Source organism: Gymnoscopelus braueri, assembly GCF_963280865.1.
Source record: "Gymnoscopelus braueri genome assembly, chromosome: 21".
Lineage (NCBI taxonomy): Eukaryota > Metazoa > Chordata > Actinopteri > Myctophiformes > Myctophidae > Gymnoscopelus > Gymnoscopelus braueri.
In genome coordinates, this window is record NC_137623.1 from 30,318,852 (window position 1) to 30,337,144 (window position 18,293).

Consider the following 18,293-nt stretch of genomic DNA (forward strand, 5'->3'; position numbering starts at 1 on the left):
TGTTCAGTCTTTAATGATTATACAATTCAGATGGACTGAAGTACTGAAATACACTTTACCAGTGGTTAAATGGGGCACAGAGTGGAAAAAAATAAGTAATGGTTTATGTCGTTCATATGATGTGCCAGGATTGTACCAGACTCACAGACCTACTTGAAGCGCACAAATATGCTTTTAATTTGCACTCTGCCTCCTCCAAAGATAGAGATGGGTTATTATGGGGTGTTGTACAAGTACAGAACATCAAATAAAGGCTGGGAGGTATAAAACATGTGCTTTCAGACGATCACCATACACACTGTTGTACTGACAATGAACCACCTTGGAGACTTGACCTCAGATGAGATCAAATTATGCTAACTTGTACAGTGTGCCAGCTGACTTGGAGAGACATTTTATGTCAAGGTCAAATACAAATTATTCAATTCAAAATTCAACCAAATTAAATAGAAGCAAGGGTGATCTTTTAAAGTACATAAAAATCTTCCCTGGGATTCCCCGTGTATTACCAAATGCATTGAATGATGAAAGGTTAATAGTGTCTCACGGATTTGTATGTCTTCTTGCAGAAATTCCTGTACAGTCTTGCCTCTGTCATTGTGCCCCAACGGGGACAAGAGTCATACAGTATCACCCAAATGCAGGCGAGACAGCAGTTTTCACCATGCTGTCAGTTGGTTATGTTGTTCAGTTTACTTGCGGTAGAGTATCAATGTGGTATTCTGAGCTATACAAAACTGGAACGCTGTGGATGACCTAATGCTAGTAGCATTTATTAAGTCTGAAGATTCATAAACAGACTGGTGCCATGAATGTAAAGGATTCCATTTAGTAGGCCTACCTTTGGATTGCATGTCAATACAATGCAATAAAGACTGATGCCTCTTATGCATGTTTGTACAAAATCGTTTTTTACATTCACAATTGTCCCATTTCTTCCTATTTCGCACATCCAAAAAGATTCACATTTGTAACAAAGAATGTCAAACCACTCTTCCGAGGAAAATGGACTTGGGATATTTGTCCCTCAGGGTTGGCCACTGCACAAAGAAATAGTCCGAGATCGGGTAGAGGATCTTCCCAGAAAGCGAAAGTTTCTCAACTCGACATATGCTTTCGACGTAGACAATCAGGACCTTCTTCAATCCCAGAATTCCGAGCAGGAGTCCTGCTACGCATAGAGGGACACAGGTTCCAGGGCCATTGCACAGCACCTGAAACAACATTCAAGACACAAAGGAGACAGAGAAGGAGGAGAGATGAGACATAGAATGTATCAACAGCAGCAACAGGCCCCAGGCATTTCACAAGGCCCTGGTTAAAAAAAAGACAAATCAGCAAGTTGGGCCTCTGCTCGATCACTCTGAATAAAGGAATGTGCTGAACTCTGCTGGCCTGTATATACAGTCTGAATACTGGGAGGGAGGTGGGAGGAGATGAAGATCTCCATGGAGAGAGAGTAACGGGGGGGAAAAAAACCACTGAAAAATAGGTGATTCAGACTGGGGGCACAAGAGGTAAGACAGCGAGACTAAAGGGGAGGGAAAGAAAGGGAGGGGGGGAAAAAAAGAGTGAAGAGAAAGCTCTTAGATGAAAAACTGCCTTCGGGGCAAAGGGAGAGTGAGGGAGTGAAGTTTTAGGAGTTGGGGATTTTACGGGAAAGCAGACGGGAGACGATGCTGGAATTGCAGGGCCCACAGGTCTGGAGAACTCATCAAAATCCCTTTAGTACAGACGTAGCATTCTGAGCACACACTAGGTTCGCAATATCCTCTCTGCACGCTGCTCTGGAAGTTACATTGCTAAGCCCTTATAGTGTGGACGGAAAAGTGACACCCCTCCTCCTGTACTTCTTGCATGCAAATGAGAAGCACATTTCATAGCTCAATGTTGAGAAAAAGAAGCATGTAACATACTAGCAAGGCAAAGTGAGTGAGCAGTGTCAGTGGTGGGGAGGTGAAATCTCCCCAAACCCAACACCCACAAATGCATCTTTGAATGAAACAAATGCACTTGGGGGTGCAAACCCTGACCACAACATCCCTTATATACCTTTATCGACTGTGACCGTGACCTAAAAAATGTATCATCTCTTACCTACTGATCATTCCTACAAATTGTAAAGAAAATCCACCCATCCAGTCTTGAAATTGACCTTGAACTTTGACCTTTTCGACCCAAAAGTTAATCATCTCTTCGGGGCAGCATATTGATCATTCCCACCAAGTACCATGAAAATCTGCCCATCCGTTCTCAAGTTATCTTGCCAAAGCGAAGATGTCTACTGTATGAGCTACAACATATGGGGGGTAATTAAAACAAAAAAGGATCACGAGAGATTCACAACAACAATTGAATAGATAAATATCAAATACAGTAGGTAATGGCTAATTAGGTCATCATGGTGCTTGTTATTAAGCCTAGTAATGAACATATCTTCTAAAATTCACTACACTGCAGCAGAATGGACACACTGAAATAGCAGATTGGAACTCTTTGTGGCGGGCTGAACCCAGGGTGCTACTGTAGCTGTACTTAGGTGGCACTGTTGTAATCTATTGATGCAATATAGCCCTGTGTTGAAGGTCCAGTCTAACCCTGCCACAGGCTACAGAAGCAGTCTCAACACAGCTCTGGAGGCACCAGTTTACAGTCCAAATGAAGGGGTGATAGCGGTTGAAGTGTTTTAAAAAATGTCACATATTCCTGCTGGTCCCGTTACTGGCAATGAGGCTGCTGTCAACCACTAGAGAAGTGCTGACACCAGCCCATACTGGTGCAGCATGATGAAGCCAGCACTCCATGTGACAATGTTTGCTCACTGCTGCTTGGGACATAGCTGTGAAGACACTGGTGCAAATTCCTCTGCATGCAATGTAAGCCTTCAAAGTAGAATAAATCACTAGCGTAAGTGTGAGTTAGAACATCCCGCAAGTACTTGGGACAGTGCAAATTGTTGTCAAATTAAGATATGACCCATGTGATGTGAGTGCATGTGATTAATTTGGACCTGTGCATATGGATAGCCGTGCGTAATGGTCACGCATAATGTGGCTATGCCTGGCAGCCCAGTTTCACGATTGACAGGTAAAACCAGAATCTTCAGGCCATGCATAATTGCATAATTCTTTTCTGTAGGCTGCACTGCAGTCACTATAGGTTAATATTTAAATGAAAAAGGGACAAAAGTTGTTTTTCACTGGACATTTAACTGTTAAACCGCAAGTCAAGGTTCTCACATAACACGAGTACAAACCATCGTACCATCTATACAAGGGGGACAATACAAAACCGGCTTGTAGGTTATCATGTCATAGATCAGTTGTCCAATCAATACAGAATAGAAACAATGTAATTATCAACATAATTATTCTATCTAAAATGCATTTCAATGCATTTTGATTGGTCAGAGGTGTAGCAGTCGCCAGGGAATGTCGGCAAGATTGGACTGCTGTGCGAAAAAGTAAGAGCCGCATATTCGCACCGCGAAAACTTGCATTTAACCTGACTCCGCCAGATGGAGGCGGTATTTACACAGGTTCACAATACAGCATCCATCTGGGCTCGCTCAGAGAGTAAGGCTACTGCGCACCGCTGCGTGTGCGAACCAATCAGCGGCTGCTAGGGGCGGGATCTTGGCGAGACCGGATATGACGGATATGGAAGTAGCGTGTGAAACAAATGTGACGCAAGCTTGTTCCATCTGGCAGAGTCAGGTTATCTTGCATTGACATTATAAGTAAAATATATATATATATATATATATTTGCATGAAAGAATCGGCCCCAGTGTGGCTAAATCTAAAATGACACAGATGCTTTCCCGGTTTTAATGGGTTAAAGTAAGACAGTATGAAGGTTAGCAGTAGCAGATAACTTTCAATAAAGGGCAATTACAATTTTAGCAAACCATATTGTGAATCACTAAAGATTTTATCCTGAAATGTTTCTCTTCAATCACAAATGATTAATAATCTGTGTATTTCTTTTTACATTTGGGCCTTCTCTATCAAGTGTGTATACTGTAATTGTACATTGCATATGTATTGCAATTTTCTTTCCTCCCCCTGGAAAAGTGTGATGTCCGTTTGTGCTGGTATAGTGACTCTCCAACTCCTGCAAAAGAGTGGTCTTTAGTCCAATCTGTTTTTTTTTTGTGGTGCAGCGTTCACAAACCTGGCTCCAACATTCCTGGCATGCCTTTCCTGGCACTGGCAGCCTGGCTACATTTCTAGCACATCAACGATAGACCACCAACAAGGCCCCCCTGGAGTTTTCTGGTGTGTACACACACACACACACATGGAGTTTTCTGTTGTGTACACACACACATGGAGTTTTCTGGTGTTTGAGTTTTCTGTACACACACACACACACACACACACACACACACACACACACACACACACACACACACACACACACACACACACACACACACACACACACACACACACACACACACACACACACACACACACACACACACACACACACACACACACACACACACACACACACACACACACACACACACACGGAGTTTTCTGGTGTGTACACTACACACACACACACATGGAATTTCTGGTGTGTACACACACACATGGAGTTTTCTGGTGCGCACACAGACACACACAGGACTATTTTGTGTTATCCTTTTAGCCTAAATGTCTGACTGTACCTCGTGCTGTTTACATTGCTGACTAATAAATGATTCAATCAATCAAAAACATTATCTTGCCCTTATCCAACGTGATAAGCACTACAAATATTTTTCATTTCTGTGAGGAATGGTGTAAAGATAAACTGTAACGTTTTCATTGCTTATTGCTGTATTTTATAATCTCTCAATCGTTTGCACTAAAACCAGTGGAAGAATGGGTACGAAATATAATGCTGCTATTTGATTCCCTGGCTTGTACAGCGTATTATTTGTGGCCCGGCAGGCAGTGCTGCGTGTTCAGGCTGTGACCCCCCAAAATAATCATATCTGAACCCCACCCTGATAAGCACATGGAATTGTAGAAGTAGAGACATTACATTTAGTATTACTCGGCATTGCGAGGCGTTGTGAGTTTGAAGACCTCTTTTTTATATTATTTGACGATTCAATTTGTTGATTACTTTTGATGCAGTAATGGTCTTTTTTCTCCCCCCCCTTTTTAATTAAGGTCTTAAAAAGTAATTAAATTGTCACTTCACCGTCATCAAGGGACCCCCCAAAATCATGTGGGGACCCCCTGGGGATCCCGACCCACAGGTTGAAAACCACTGCAGTAGAACATGATTAGCAGCTGTGTGACATAAGATAACAGGTATGCTACGGACACCTGTCTCTGTTTGAAGACTGTAATTTATCAACAGACAGATACTGGCCTTATGACACCTATAAGGACACTTATGACAACACAGCAGCTGCACAGTCGTGGGTACGGCCTAGAAAGTGTCTTCACTTTTCCCCCCAAGGCACATAAGTGTTGCTTTTTATTGCTTATATATACATACAGCCACACCAGTCTAAAGTATTCAATTCTAATAATAAGAGGCCAATACCTAACAATGAGACCCCCCCTCCCCACCCCATGTCCGAATATAAACATGTATTTTTCAGCATAAAAAGTCCCCATTTTCTACAGCAAGGAACTCAATAACTAGAGATTCCCACAATCTAATAGATGGAGGTTCATGCCTATAATTATACAACTAATAATACTTATAGTACATTGTACATAATGCTGATCTATTGTTATTTTCCCATTAGTATAAAACTACTGCCTTATGTTTTTCTCTTGTTTTTCCTCTCTTGTTTTTCCACTTTTCTTAATTACCTATGCTGCTACATTGTCTGAAATATTTCTTATTCTTATGTGCACAAGGTGCAACAATAAATACAACCTTGATGGATGTGTGCGATATAATGGTCAACTAGTGATGCTGCTTGGTAGCAGCAGCAATAGAAGCCACCTTGTTGTTTCTAGGGATGTTGCAAGCTAACTCACTCGTCCATGTCTGCATCACTTAGCACTCAGATAAATAGCAGGTTTTACTGAATTCAGGGAAACAATTGTTATGGTTATGGTTAAACAATGGTCAAGGTGGAGGCTTTGATAATCACACGGTCTGCGTCCATAGATATAACAGATACGAGGCGTGGTGACACGTTATGATGACCACACTGTCATCAGCTCAGTGAGGTCTATTGAGCAACGGTGGGCGACTGTGTGTCTGTCACTCACTTTCTGTCCCTCCTCAACTCATCGCAGGCGATCGTAATTTTCCCACCGACTAAACAGCAGGTGTTAAAATAAAAATTTAAATACGTGTTGAGGCTTGAGTGAGGAGAGCAGTACCATCTGGACATTTATGAGCATTTGACAATACCATGTAGAATCCCTATAACTCTGAATAAAGAATTGTCACTGGAGCAACTCGGAAGATTTGAGCCTTTTTTTATTTAGGTTACAGGGTGCAAAGCACAGAACAAAAATGTAAGGTTGTAAGGTTACAGTTATGTTGTCAGGTCAGTTATACGTGTTATACACGCTCCTGAGACGCACCGGATCAGCCCGATTTCGGCTTGAGGCGCGGTGGAATATCCCTTTAACCATGTAGGATCCATAGAAATGGGCTCTCAACGCTTTTTTTTTTGGTTCTCATGAGGACAATGTCTTGAATTACAGTAGTTTATTGTTTCATCGCGGTCAGTCTCAACCACGTGCATACAGTGTGACAAAGCTCAGGGAGGCAGGGAGTAGGCTCTTGGAAGGCTATTTCAGCATTCACATTCATCGCCAGACGAGTATCAATTCATCAAGACGGCCTTGTTTTACGAGCTGGCCGGGTTCGCAACTTCATCATTTGGCCCCCGCTTCAGACAGAGTGCACGCATGAGGCTGGTTGTTTTCATCGTGATAGATTTGCAGGCAGCAGTTTTTGCACAGCTGCCTGACGCAAATGTCTGCAAATGTGACGGCTTTCTGGTGTTATTATTTTTGACGGCTGGAGACTGGTGTGGCGATCTGACATAGGCTACTGTGGTGATGTCGCTGGGGACAGTCCTGCAATAGATGATGAGTGACAACCAAAAGGTTCATGTATCCAGTGATGGAAGAAGTACTCACAATATTTACTTAAGTAAAAGTATCAATACCCTATTGTAGAAATAGTATGTTACAAGTACAAGTTCGGTATTCAACATGAACTTGAGTAAAAGTACAAAATGTACCAAAAGTAAAAATACTCATTAGGCAGGTCCCATTTCACAAGTCTTCAAATGTAATAAAATGTATAAAAATCCTTTGAAAATAACCGATCTACAAGCTCACAATGCGTCGCTTACTCGCTTTGCGAAGTGGTTTTGTAATAATAATCCAAATCTACAAAGTAACTAGTAACTTAAGTTTTCTAATTATAGTGGAGTAAAAGCACAATATTTGCCTTTGAGATGTAGTGGAGTAGAAGTAAAATGGATTGAAAATTGGAAGTACTCCAGTAAAGTAAAAATCACACCCTGTGTGAAGTGGGCGGTGTCTTGCTAGCTAATCACAATACTGAATGGAGTCAACCAATCATGTACAAAAAATAAATACATTTATTGAAACACTCTTTATGATGGAAGAAACCATAACTTAAAAAAATCAAATTTATGTTTTTTTTAAAGTTATGGTTTCTTATATAGGACTATGCACATGTGTCATGTGACACTGGCCAATCACAGTCCTGAATAGACTGTGATTGGCCAATCACGGTGCAGGGTTAGGCGGGGTAAATTTTTGGCCAATCACAGCGCAGGATTTGTTGTACAAATATCCAAACCTCACTTATAGGGGCGGTTTCACCGCCCAAAAATACCTAATAATTGTACTTTTAAGTACAGTACTTGAGTAAATATACTTAGTTACTTTCCACCACTGCATGTATCTACCTCCCACATCTGTTCACATTCTCTCAAATTGTAATCGATGTGAACACAAACGTACGACTCAAACTACCTTTTCGGGAGCCTCTTAACTCAAAATGACAAAGTCAGAGGTCGGTGGCCACAGCTCCCAGAGTACCTGAGCAATTATGAGCCAGGAATGGCCCGTTTGCTATCTTAACAGTTTTGTTCATTCCCGTAGTCTGATTATCGTTGTTGCTGTCAGTAACTTCCAAAACGTGACACGATACAAGGGGCGATACGAGGGGAGAGCAGATCATATTCATGGTTGGAATCTGGCTCCCAGAGAGTGAAAAAGGCTTTTCCATTGTGCGGCTCACTGACTGCTTAATAAGGTTAAGGTAAAACAGATGGTGGACAACTCTTGAAGCCTGTGGTGGAACAAATAGAGTGAGGCATAGCTTTATAGAGAACTAAAACTCACACAGAATTGTCCAGGGCTGGACAATAGCCATTTTATTTAGTTTTATATCCGTTTCAGTCTATATGCACGAGATCCAGATGACTGTATGGACATAGGCGTCTGATTAACTTAATCACGAGCCGCATTAAACTTTCCCATCTCTTTTTTTTATGAATCTTCTACGTTTCCTGTATATTTATTTACCCTGCCCACAGGAATGCTTGGCAGGGTATTGTAATCAGTCCTGTTTGTGTGTTTATTTGTTAGCAAGAGAGCAGAAGGGCAGATTTTAATTCAACTTGGAGGTAATGTTCAATAGGCTGCCCTAAAGAGATGATTCACATTTGGGTCGAAAAGGTTGTCATCAATAGGCAGCAGTACTTGACCTCATACAGTACATACTCTTCCTCTCCTTGTGCCAGACATTGTCCAATACAGCTTAAAGTTGTTTTAAGGGTTCACTTAACTAATGCCAAATTAGCTCAAATATGTATATAGACCCTTCTTGTTCATGCTGTAAAGCCCAACCAGCAGACCATGTACATTATGTTCTGGTTCTGTCCTGAACTTGCAAAGTTCTGGTCTGAATATTACTCTGAGATGTTTCAAACAGACATCCTATCTGTGCTCTTAAAATTTACGTTTGCCTCTACTTGCCCACTGAAAAACGTCATAATATTTACAAACAGAAAAGGGGTTTTATTCATCTACTGTATATACTGTAAAGGCCGGGGCCCTTTTGTCTTTTTGAAGATATTTATAGTGAAATAAATCACTGCTCATCCGTTGACTATGACACTTATGAGGTGCTGGAGCTGAACTAGAGTAAAAGAGAAAAAACAGCACACTCAAAAACACTGTGCAGATATGAATGATTATAGACAAATGTATTCAGAGGATACTTTCCCCCCAAATGTATCATGAATGGCACCTATGGGAACACTCTTCTGAATTAAGTTATGAAGGATCACAGACAACCATTGTTATATTTGGCATGTCATTGTAGGCACAAAAAAGAAAAAAATTTTAGATCCGTTATTTTCGCTGGTTTCTTTTTAAATTTCAGAAGACGTCCTAGGAGGTTTGAACATTTTTCACCTATGCCTAAAAATTGGGACGCCAGGTTGAAAGTAGTTAAGTAGTAAGGTCTATATGGTCCAGTAGGTTACTGGGCTAGGGCTTATTATTTGAAATGTTTTCATCATGTTGTTAGATTGTGCTGAGCTGACACATCTGGTGGTGATGTGCGTCTGTTAGTGTTTATGCATGAATGACTAAGTGTGTGATCTCACAAATGTCCTTTTATGGCTAACACACACACGCTTGAAAAACCTCCTAAACTACACCCCTAGTTCCCTCTCCTCCCCTCTTCCTGACCCCCACCTCCCACACGTACAAGTGACTCCAAGTTGGATTTAAACCCCCTCCTCATCCCCTTCCTTACACCCACCCACACACACACACCATACCACAAATCCCACCCCTCTGACACAGCTGCCCTAAGAGAGATGGAGAAGAGATGTTCAAGTTTGGTCAAAACAAATAAAAACGTATGTGCCCCGCTGCCCTCAAATATGTGTGCAGAAATGCCCCCCCCCCCACCAACACCCACCAAGACCCCCATCACTGATGGAGCAGTGGCGATGAGGGAATGAGGGAGAGCGAGAGAACGACAGAAAGAGAGATGGACCCATGGGGAGGGAGTAGGGGTCAGCCGGAGAAGGGAGGCCTTCGGCTGCCCTAAATCAACATCGGTAAGTAGACAGAACTAGACAGTGGCCGCCTGTGCAAACGTAATCGGACATTCCACAGATAAAAGGGACGGTAGTAAATGTGGCCGAGAGAGAAAAACAGTGAGCTAATAGCTTCCAGATATGACGTTATTCTGCTGGCAAATTAGCACCTCACGGATTAGCATTAGAAAGTCTCAAGGAAAACAAAATAGGAGTATGACCTACTGATAGTGACTGAAAGAGATCAGTGATGAGTGACCCCCTTCCTCCCAAATAACAAGAATGAGGAGATTATTTGAGAGGGTGGTAACACATGCTGTATTCTCTGATACTAGCCAATACTAGCGTTTGGAGATGCCGCTGATCTGGAAGGCCGTCCTGGAGTTTGCTTGTTAGTCACAGCACTCCGCCCCAATACACCCCACTTTTCCCTCGTCCCTCCCTCCCTCCCTCGTTTCTTCTTCTCTCAGCTCTCAGAGAGTGGGAGAGAAACCTGATGCTACATCTCCCTTCCTGCCCCCACCCTCCTCTTTCTCCCTCTGTCTGTCTCTCTCTCTCTCTCTCTCTCTCGGCTGGAAGAACCAGTCAGGTCCTGCCACATCCTGTGAACAAGCCCCTTCTCCCCCAGCCTCCACCACCATTACACAACCCAGGCCAAAGGGGAGACAGCGGGAGAGGAGAGGAGAGGAAAGGGCCAGTGGAGGGGAGGAGGGGGGAGGCAAGGGAGACTCAGGGGGCCCGATTTTCTTCATTCCTGTAGAGGCAGAACCCGCTTTCTCCCTCTCTCTCTGTGGAAAGTCAAATGGGGAAAAAGAAATGGTGGCCATGCTACAGCACACAGCCTAAGCTAATAATTCAGCAGAATTTCCCTGCTACAATCTGATCCAGACAGGACTCTAATGACACACTTCAATCATAGTTAATAGTGCAATGGAGCAGATGACAGGCTCTCAAATTAAATCCCTCGTCACCCCTGCCTTCTCCTTTTAATAAGACTGACAATCCACTGCTTTAGTTAATTTGTCTTTTTTTCCCCCATAATTTCATAACAGACATGAGTGGAACTTAACTTCTTATATTTCTCCTTTGTGAAAAGAAGCTTCCAAAAGCCATTTGAGCTTATACCTGACTGAAACCTTTTCAATGCACGATAATATAAGTAATAAAATGTGTTATTTTAATGGAGAGTGTCACGCCTGTTTGTACATGCATCCTCTGTGAAAAGAGAAATGCTCAACATAAACATAAGCTAGAGTACTGTAAGTTTGCCCTCATGACCAAGCCAGGATATTTACTTTTATTCAGCAGTAAGTAACACACCAGTGAACTGAACAGCACGAGAACTTCTGTGAGCACTTGCGCATCCACATCTCACTCACACACACACACACACACACACACACACACACACACACACACACACACACACACACACACACACACACACACACACACACACACACACACACACACACACACACACACACACACACACACACACACACACACACACACACACACACACACACACACACACACACACACACACACACACACGGGGGTAATTGGTCAGCCTGGGGGTGCCTTGGTTCTGGAATTCTTGAAAATGATTTCATGAGGGTGGAAAGACAGTGCACAACATAGAATATTCTCCGTTACAGTCCCCCCCCCCCCCCCCCCGGCCTTTTGCATGAGATAATAACTATCTCGATGCACTGATTTGGTCAATGATGTTTTCCACCAGGGTAGCTGCCCAACACTATGTCAGTATGATCAATATTTTTTAGTAGTACTGGTAACACCAGAGCCAATTTGTTTTGACAGCAAGATGGATGTAACCGTTTATACCACGCAAAATCTCTACATCACCATTTAAAGAAGGAATGCTACATTATATGTAGACCACTTTGTCACATCTGCTGCTGGGGAATGGGTGTTGAGATCAACCTCTGCCTAACACAAGGATTCCCAAACTTTGCCATGCCAAGGATCTACAAGATATATCCACAAGTTTCCTTGGGCATTGTGGGCATCACTTCCTGTCGATTTCTATGCTGATACCTGATCAAATCGACAGGAAGTGATGCCCACAATGCCCTGGGAAACTTGTAGCCTGGGAGCAGACGAATCTGCCAGTGCAAAAAAAAAATTGCCCTCTGTGATTTGGGTCTGGCACCGCTCCGTTGTGAATCCGTTTCCTGCTCCCGAAGTCTGGGGTGACCAATCAGGGCCCAGTATTCAAATATGGGAGACTGTAATTGGTAGTTGATTGTGGGTCTAACCAATTGCATGCAGAGCCAGTTTTTTTGATCCCACCCCTTGGGGAAAAAACGTCCTCATAGAAGCACCGTGTGTGTGTGTGTGTGTATGAGGGAAACCTCATATGTCCAAAAATGTTACAAAAAAAATAGAAAAAGTAGCAGATCTACAAGCTCAAAACGAGCTTGTGGATCTGCTACTTTTGTGTGACGCTGTAGTATGATCAAGTAGGGTGTTAATTTACGAAAAAAAATACAAAAAGTTTGAATATGGAGATAAGAGGTTTCTGCCTGACAGTGACAAAATATACATGCATTTTGAAAACCTGTCACTGGGAGCAAAGCAGCCTCGAATATAAAACCACGTGAAACCCATAAATCAGAAAGAGGGACGAGGGCTGCTACTAACAGCACTGGAAGATATTTCACACTGGCAGCTGCGGAGGACTTTCTTTACTATGTGAGAAAATTGTCAAGTACGGAGGGTTTATGGGAGACATAACAAGAATCAATTAGCACAGAGGTGACTGACATTGATGAAGTATCACCTGCAAAACAACACAAAACTAATTTTGCGATGCACACATATTCACACAGCATCTATTTTGCTCTTACTTCATTCTTTGGTGGGAAAGCCGACCATGTTGGGTTTCCCATCTCAATGTGAATGAAGTAAGAGCAAAATGGCACCCGTGTGAATATGGACAATTGCAGTCTGTCCACTAAAAACATCAGAGGACCGAGCTTGTGACCTGGAGGTTGCCAGTATAAAATAACCATCAAGTTCCCCTTGAACACGTTTTCTGTTGAGCTAAGCACTAGTGTCCCAAAGCATGCTGCTCATTTGTCAACAGAAGACTATGGTGGGAGAGTGTTGATTATACATAGGGGTATTAATACTAAGCACATGAAATGCAGCAGAATGCAGGCTCAGTGTTTGTTTTAATTAAAAATGTTGCTTGTTGTATATACACGCGCGATGATTGGATGAAAGAAAAACCTGAAAAGAAACATTTGTTTTGGAATAGAGTACATAAGGTTGCCAAAAAGCGTATGTGCATGGTCAAATGTGCAGTACCGATTTCATCAGCAAGACATGATTGCACACAATCAACAAAATTCGGCATATTTTGTTATATAAGTTAAGTATTCTATCCGCCTGGACGCTTAGCATGTAGCTGAATGCGGATTTACTACTCAGCAACTGTATTTTAGTTTGAAAATCGCTACTAAGTGTACCTATAAAGCGAGAGTTACTGAAGTTCACAGTACACTGTGCCATGACACAATGTGAGCTTGCAGATCGGCTATTTGCGGTGCACGACACCAGCAAGCAACTAAGTATAAATCACCCTTAAGACGACGTACCATGTCAGGTCGAAGCCTGAAGACCAGAGGGAGGGAGTAGAGGAGGGCGTTCAGAGTGCTGACCACCGATGAAGTCCACGACTGACGCACCTCACGACTCCGCGGGATCCGGTGGATGGTATACTAGAAAGGGAAACGCATGATAAGAAGTTATCTAGATATCTGAAACACAATCAATCAACTAGGGCTAAATTACTGAAATTTACATTCACAAAGCAAATTAATGGGCTAAGACTAATCTCTCAAGACAGATTCAGCTGTTGAATCTGAGAATCTGTCAGCACCACTGCCCTAAACGTGTAGTGTCGTTTTTTGTAGGCATAAACAGAAGTACCCGGGAGGAAGTGGAGTGGACTGAGAAAGGGGAGGAGCTAAACTGAGTTCCTGTTTCTACACTGGTACCCTCAGAGGCAAAAAACAAAGGGAAAAGAAAAATTGTATTCCTTTTTTTTTACCGAATGGGTTCCCAGTTTGAGCTAAGACTGACTAGACTAAGCGCCTTGTTTTTTGTGTGTAAATGATCAATAACTCAAATGCAGATATGAAGATATGCAGAAACACAAGACAATATGAAGACATTGGCATTAAAAAAGTGGGAACCATCTTTTATCTAATTCCAATTCAAACTAACTCTACACCTGAGATCTACATAAGAGGGATGATCGCGCCATCTGCTGGGGAATGTAAGCCGTGCAATACAAACCGTCATATTATGTCAGACGATGCATTCTCTCATGGATCTACTTATTTTCAGTCAGGGTCTACCTTTGATTCCGAGTCTGCATGATCTTTTGAGCCCTCAAAGCTGCAGATTTTGTCCTCGCTCATCTTGTCGGTGTCTGCGATGACATAGTGACGAGGGCTGTAGGATGGCGACAGACTCTCCATTAGGCGAAGAATCTCAGTGGTGTGACCCCCTGTAAAGAATACACAATAACACTGGTCTGAGTTACATTTATTGGTCTTTATTGGCACGTTTACACTGCCAAAGCAGGTGTGAAATAAAACAATCATTCTATGAAATGTATGTACAATTTCATAGAATGACTGTAATATAAATATCTATAAAGGGGGCTGCAAATTATCTTGAATTACAACTGTGGGGAATCAATAAAAAAATAAAATATGAAAGATCAGTGGTGGAAAAAGTACTCAAATGTTTTACTTAAATAAAAGTATTAATACTGTCCTGGGTAAAAGTACAAAAGTATTGGCATCAAAATATACTTAAAGTACCAAAAGTAAAAGTACTCATTATGCAGAAGGTCCTATTTCACAAGTTTACAAATGCATAATGTAAAATTATACATTTGACCGCAAAGCGACGCATTGTGAGCTTGTAGATCAGCTATTATCTATCTACAAAGTGACTAGTAACGAAAGTTGTCGAATAATTATATAGGAGTAAAAGTACAATATCTGTCTTTGAGATGTAGTGGAGAGAAGTAAAAGTACAGAAAATTGGAAATACTTCCATAAAGTAAAAGTACCTCAAAAGTGTACTTGAATGAGTACAGTACTTGAGTAAATGTACTTAGTTACTTTACACCACTGGCCAAAACCAACATTGAAGCTAAGGAAGTTAGCAATCTGTGTCAACAGTGACAGAACACAGGACTGTGTGGAGGGACTGTTTACCTGATCCAGCGACGACAAGCACACAGACAGGACCCTTGGCTCCAGGTTTACAATCTGAGCCAGTCTTAACAACGATCAGTAACCGCACCAGTAACAATAATAACACTGTACATACAATCCCACACAATACTACAGGCAGGAGAGCCATGATCACAGCTACGGAAGCCCCTTTGGATCATTAAGCACTTCTTCCTTCGAATAAAGGAGTATATTGAAGAAGGAAAGGTCACAACAGAAGACGGTTACTAATATTAGCTGCTACCAGTGGTGGAAAAAGTACTATTTGTTTTTACTTAAGTAAAAGTAACAATACTACCATGTAGAAATAGTCTGTTTCTCTGTTACAAGTCATAGAAGTACAAGTTCGGTATTCAAAAGTTGCTTGCGTAAAAGTACAAAAGTATAGTATCAAAATGCAGTTAAAGTACCAAAAGTAGAAAGTAGGCCTACTCATTATGCAGAATGTCCAATTTCACTTTTCAAATAATGTATATTAAAAATCTTTTGAAAATAGCAGATCTACAAGCTCACAATGCGTCACATGGCGATGTATTGTGAGCTTGTATCGGCTATTTTCAAATGGCTGAAATGTATAGGGCTGAAGAAGTTGTTAATGTATGTTTTATAAAGATAATAAAAATCTACAAAGTAACTTGTAACTAAGGTTTTCAAATAATTGGAGTGGAGTAAAAGTACAATATTTGCCTCTGAGATGTAGTGGAGTAGAAGTAACAGTACTGAAAATTGGAAATACTCCAGTAAAGTAAAAAATACCTCAAAATTGTAACTTAAGTACAGTACTTGAGTAAAATTACTTTACACCACTGACAACTACTACAAATAATAATATTTAATCACTCTAATATTGCGTTTATTCATACACTTGTGCACCCAGCTCCCATTGACTCCAATGCATTCCATCAAATGTACGGCTCCAGTTCAAGACACCATTACGACGTATGTGACCTTTCCTTCCTGAGCGTCTTTAGGAGGTACTGACCTGGCTAGACGGTGTGTTGCTGCCCTCCACAGTTTATTTTGTGAATTACACAAACATTAATGTTAAAAGACAGTACTGAGACATCAACTGAGGGTTGATGCAGTGGTGGAAAAAGTACTAAAATGTTTTACTTAAGTAAAAGTATCAATACTGCAATGTAGAAATACTCTATTACAAGTAAAAGTCCGGAATTCAAAATTTACTTGAGTAAAACTACCAAAGTATTGGTGTCAAAATGTACTTAAAGTACCAAAATTAGAAAGTACTCATTATGCACAATGTCCCATTTCACAAGTTCAAAATGTATAAAACAATCTTTTGAAAATAGCCGTTCCACAAGCTCATAATCATGCGTCGCATAGCAACGCATTGTGAGCTTGATGATCGGCTATTTTCAAATGGTCGAAATGTATCGGGCTGAAGTGGAACTGTATGTTTGTAATAATAATCTAAATCTACTGTACAAAGTAACTAGTTACTAAAGTTTTCAAATAATTGTAGTGGAGTAAAAGTATAAAATTTTCCTCTGAGATGTAGTGGAGTAGTATTGAAAGTACTGAAAATTGGAAATACTCCAGTAAAATAAAAATACCTCAAAACTGTTCTGAAGTATAGTACTTGAGTAAATGTACATAGTTACTTTACACCACTGTTAAGTAATCAAATGGAGATGGGCTACCTGCTGTAGGACTCTGCTGACAGTTCCCAGCTGATTTCTTTCATTTAATCAGAGCTAGGGGAATGATTGGACAGCTCAGTCAGGAGAAGTTTTGAAGTACCAACATGCATGACGCAGCACTTATTCAGACAGCCAGGCTGTAGGCTGTTTGTAGCCATATTGCTGAGGCCATTTGGTCTAGCTGAAGAATGGCTCTTGTGGTTTGTGTGAGGTGAAGTTTTCTCTTTGAGTGGGAAGTGAACACTGAATTTAAAGTTTTACTGTTTGACTTAATTTAGTATTTTTGCTCTTTCCAGGGTGCTTTTGCTGTCACATTTGACATGTAGAACATTTGGACAACATGCATCTGGTAAGTAGTCCTGTGTTAGCCGCAATCAACTTCGATGCTATCACTGCTATCTGCAATGCACTCTATTGACAGGCCATTCATGGAACGGAAAAGTCCTATCTGATTGTATTAAACGAGGATAAACTCCCCAATACTAGCCTGGTTCCATAGACCCCGCCCACTCTGAGTGGCAGCTTCAGGCTGATAATTAAGCTACCCCAATAGGGCATAGCAGTGGCGGCCATTTTCTGGTTCCACTTCAAAATACTCAATGCATTTTTCCCATTGAAATTTCCAAAAATATTTATATCAATTAATTTAAGCCTAGAATCAAGCCATCCAGGGTCCTGGTGAATCATGACCATAAAACATTATTTTCTGTGATTTATTTTTATTTTATATTTAATTATATGATATACTATATTTAAATACCCTTTGTTTTGCCGTTTTCAAAAATATATCAAAAAAATTGATATAAATATTTTTGGAAATGACAATGGGAAAAATGCATTGACTATTTTGAAGTGGAACCAGAAAATGGCCGCCACTGCTATGCCCTATACTGCACCTGTACAGACTGCTTGGGTTATCCTTTGTCTCTGTCAAGTCTTTGTTTAAAAAAATCCACCGTTGTCATGTCATGAGCAACTTCTGTCAATCAACTCTGTGCTGGGATTATTTGGGATCGGGGCCGGATCTAGGCTTGGGCAAGGGGGGGCAATGCCCCCCCAAATGCCCTGACTGCCCCCCCAAAAAAAAAAAAAAAAAAACCCCGAAAGATTTTCGCCGCCGCGCAAAAGCCGCCCCCCCCAGCATTTATTAATGCCCCCCCAGTTAATAATTTCTGTATCCGGGCCTGTTTGGGATTATGTTTGGAAGCACTTATTTGAAATTGCACAAATGCAGGAGGCAGCAGGATGTTCAGTAATTGAAAATTAGTGCTTCCAA

The 18,293-nt window shown here is 41.4% G+C and overlaps 1 protein-coding gene across 2 annotated transcripts; it reads right to left on the bottom strand.

The window, feature by feature from the left end:
- alg14 (ALG14 UDP-N-acetylglucosaminyltransferase subunit) lies at positions 1–15,488 on the bottom strand. 2 transcript variants are annotated; one of them, XM_080418041.1, is made up of 4 exons: positions 15,339–15,488; positions 14,466–14,617; positions 13,701–13,823; positions 1–1,214 (listed from the first exon to the last, which is right to left on the bottom strand). In XM_080418041.1, exons 1-4 carry the CDS (start codon positions 15,484–15,486, stop codon positions 984–986), a joined length of 654 nt encoding a protein of 217 aa, XP_080274167.1. In that variant the 5' UTR covers positions 15,487–15,488; the 3' UTR covers positions 1–983. The 2 variants fall into 2 exon arrangements, with proteins under 2 accessions (XP_080274167.1, XP_080274168.1); XM_080418042.1 differs by having other exon boundaries at positions 15,250–15,378.
- Positions 15,489–18,293: the final 2,805 nt, after the last annotated feature.

Bases quoted from the DNA above. Each gene is read 5' to 3' on its own strand.
- alg14 (XM_080418041.1), bottom strand. From the start codon at position 15,486: ATGGCTCTCCTGCCTGTAGTATTGTGTGGGATTGTATGTACAGTGTTA. The intron at 13,824-14,465 runs GTAGACCCTGAC...TTCCCTTTCTAG, and splicing joins ATGCAGACTCGGAATCAAAG to TATACCATCCACCGGATCCC. The intron at 1,215-13,700 runs GTACGTCGTCTT...ATGTTGTTTCAG, and splicing joins TCAGGCTTCGACCTGACATG to GTGCTGTGCAATGGCCCTGG.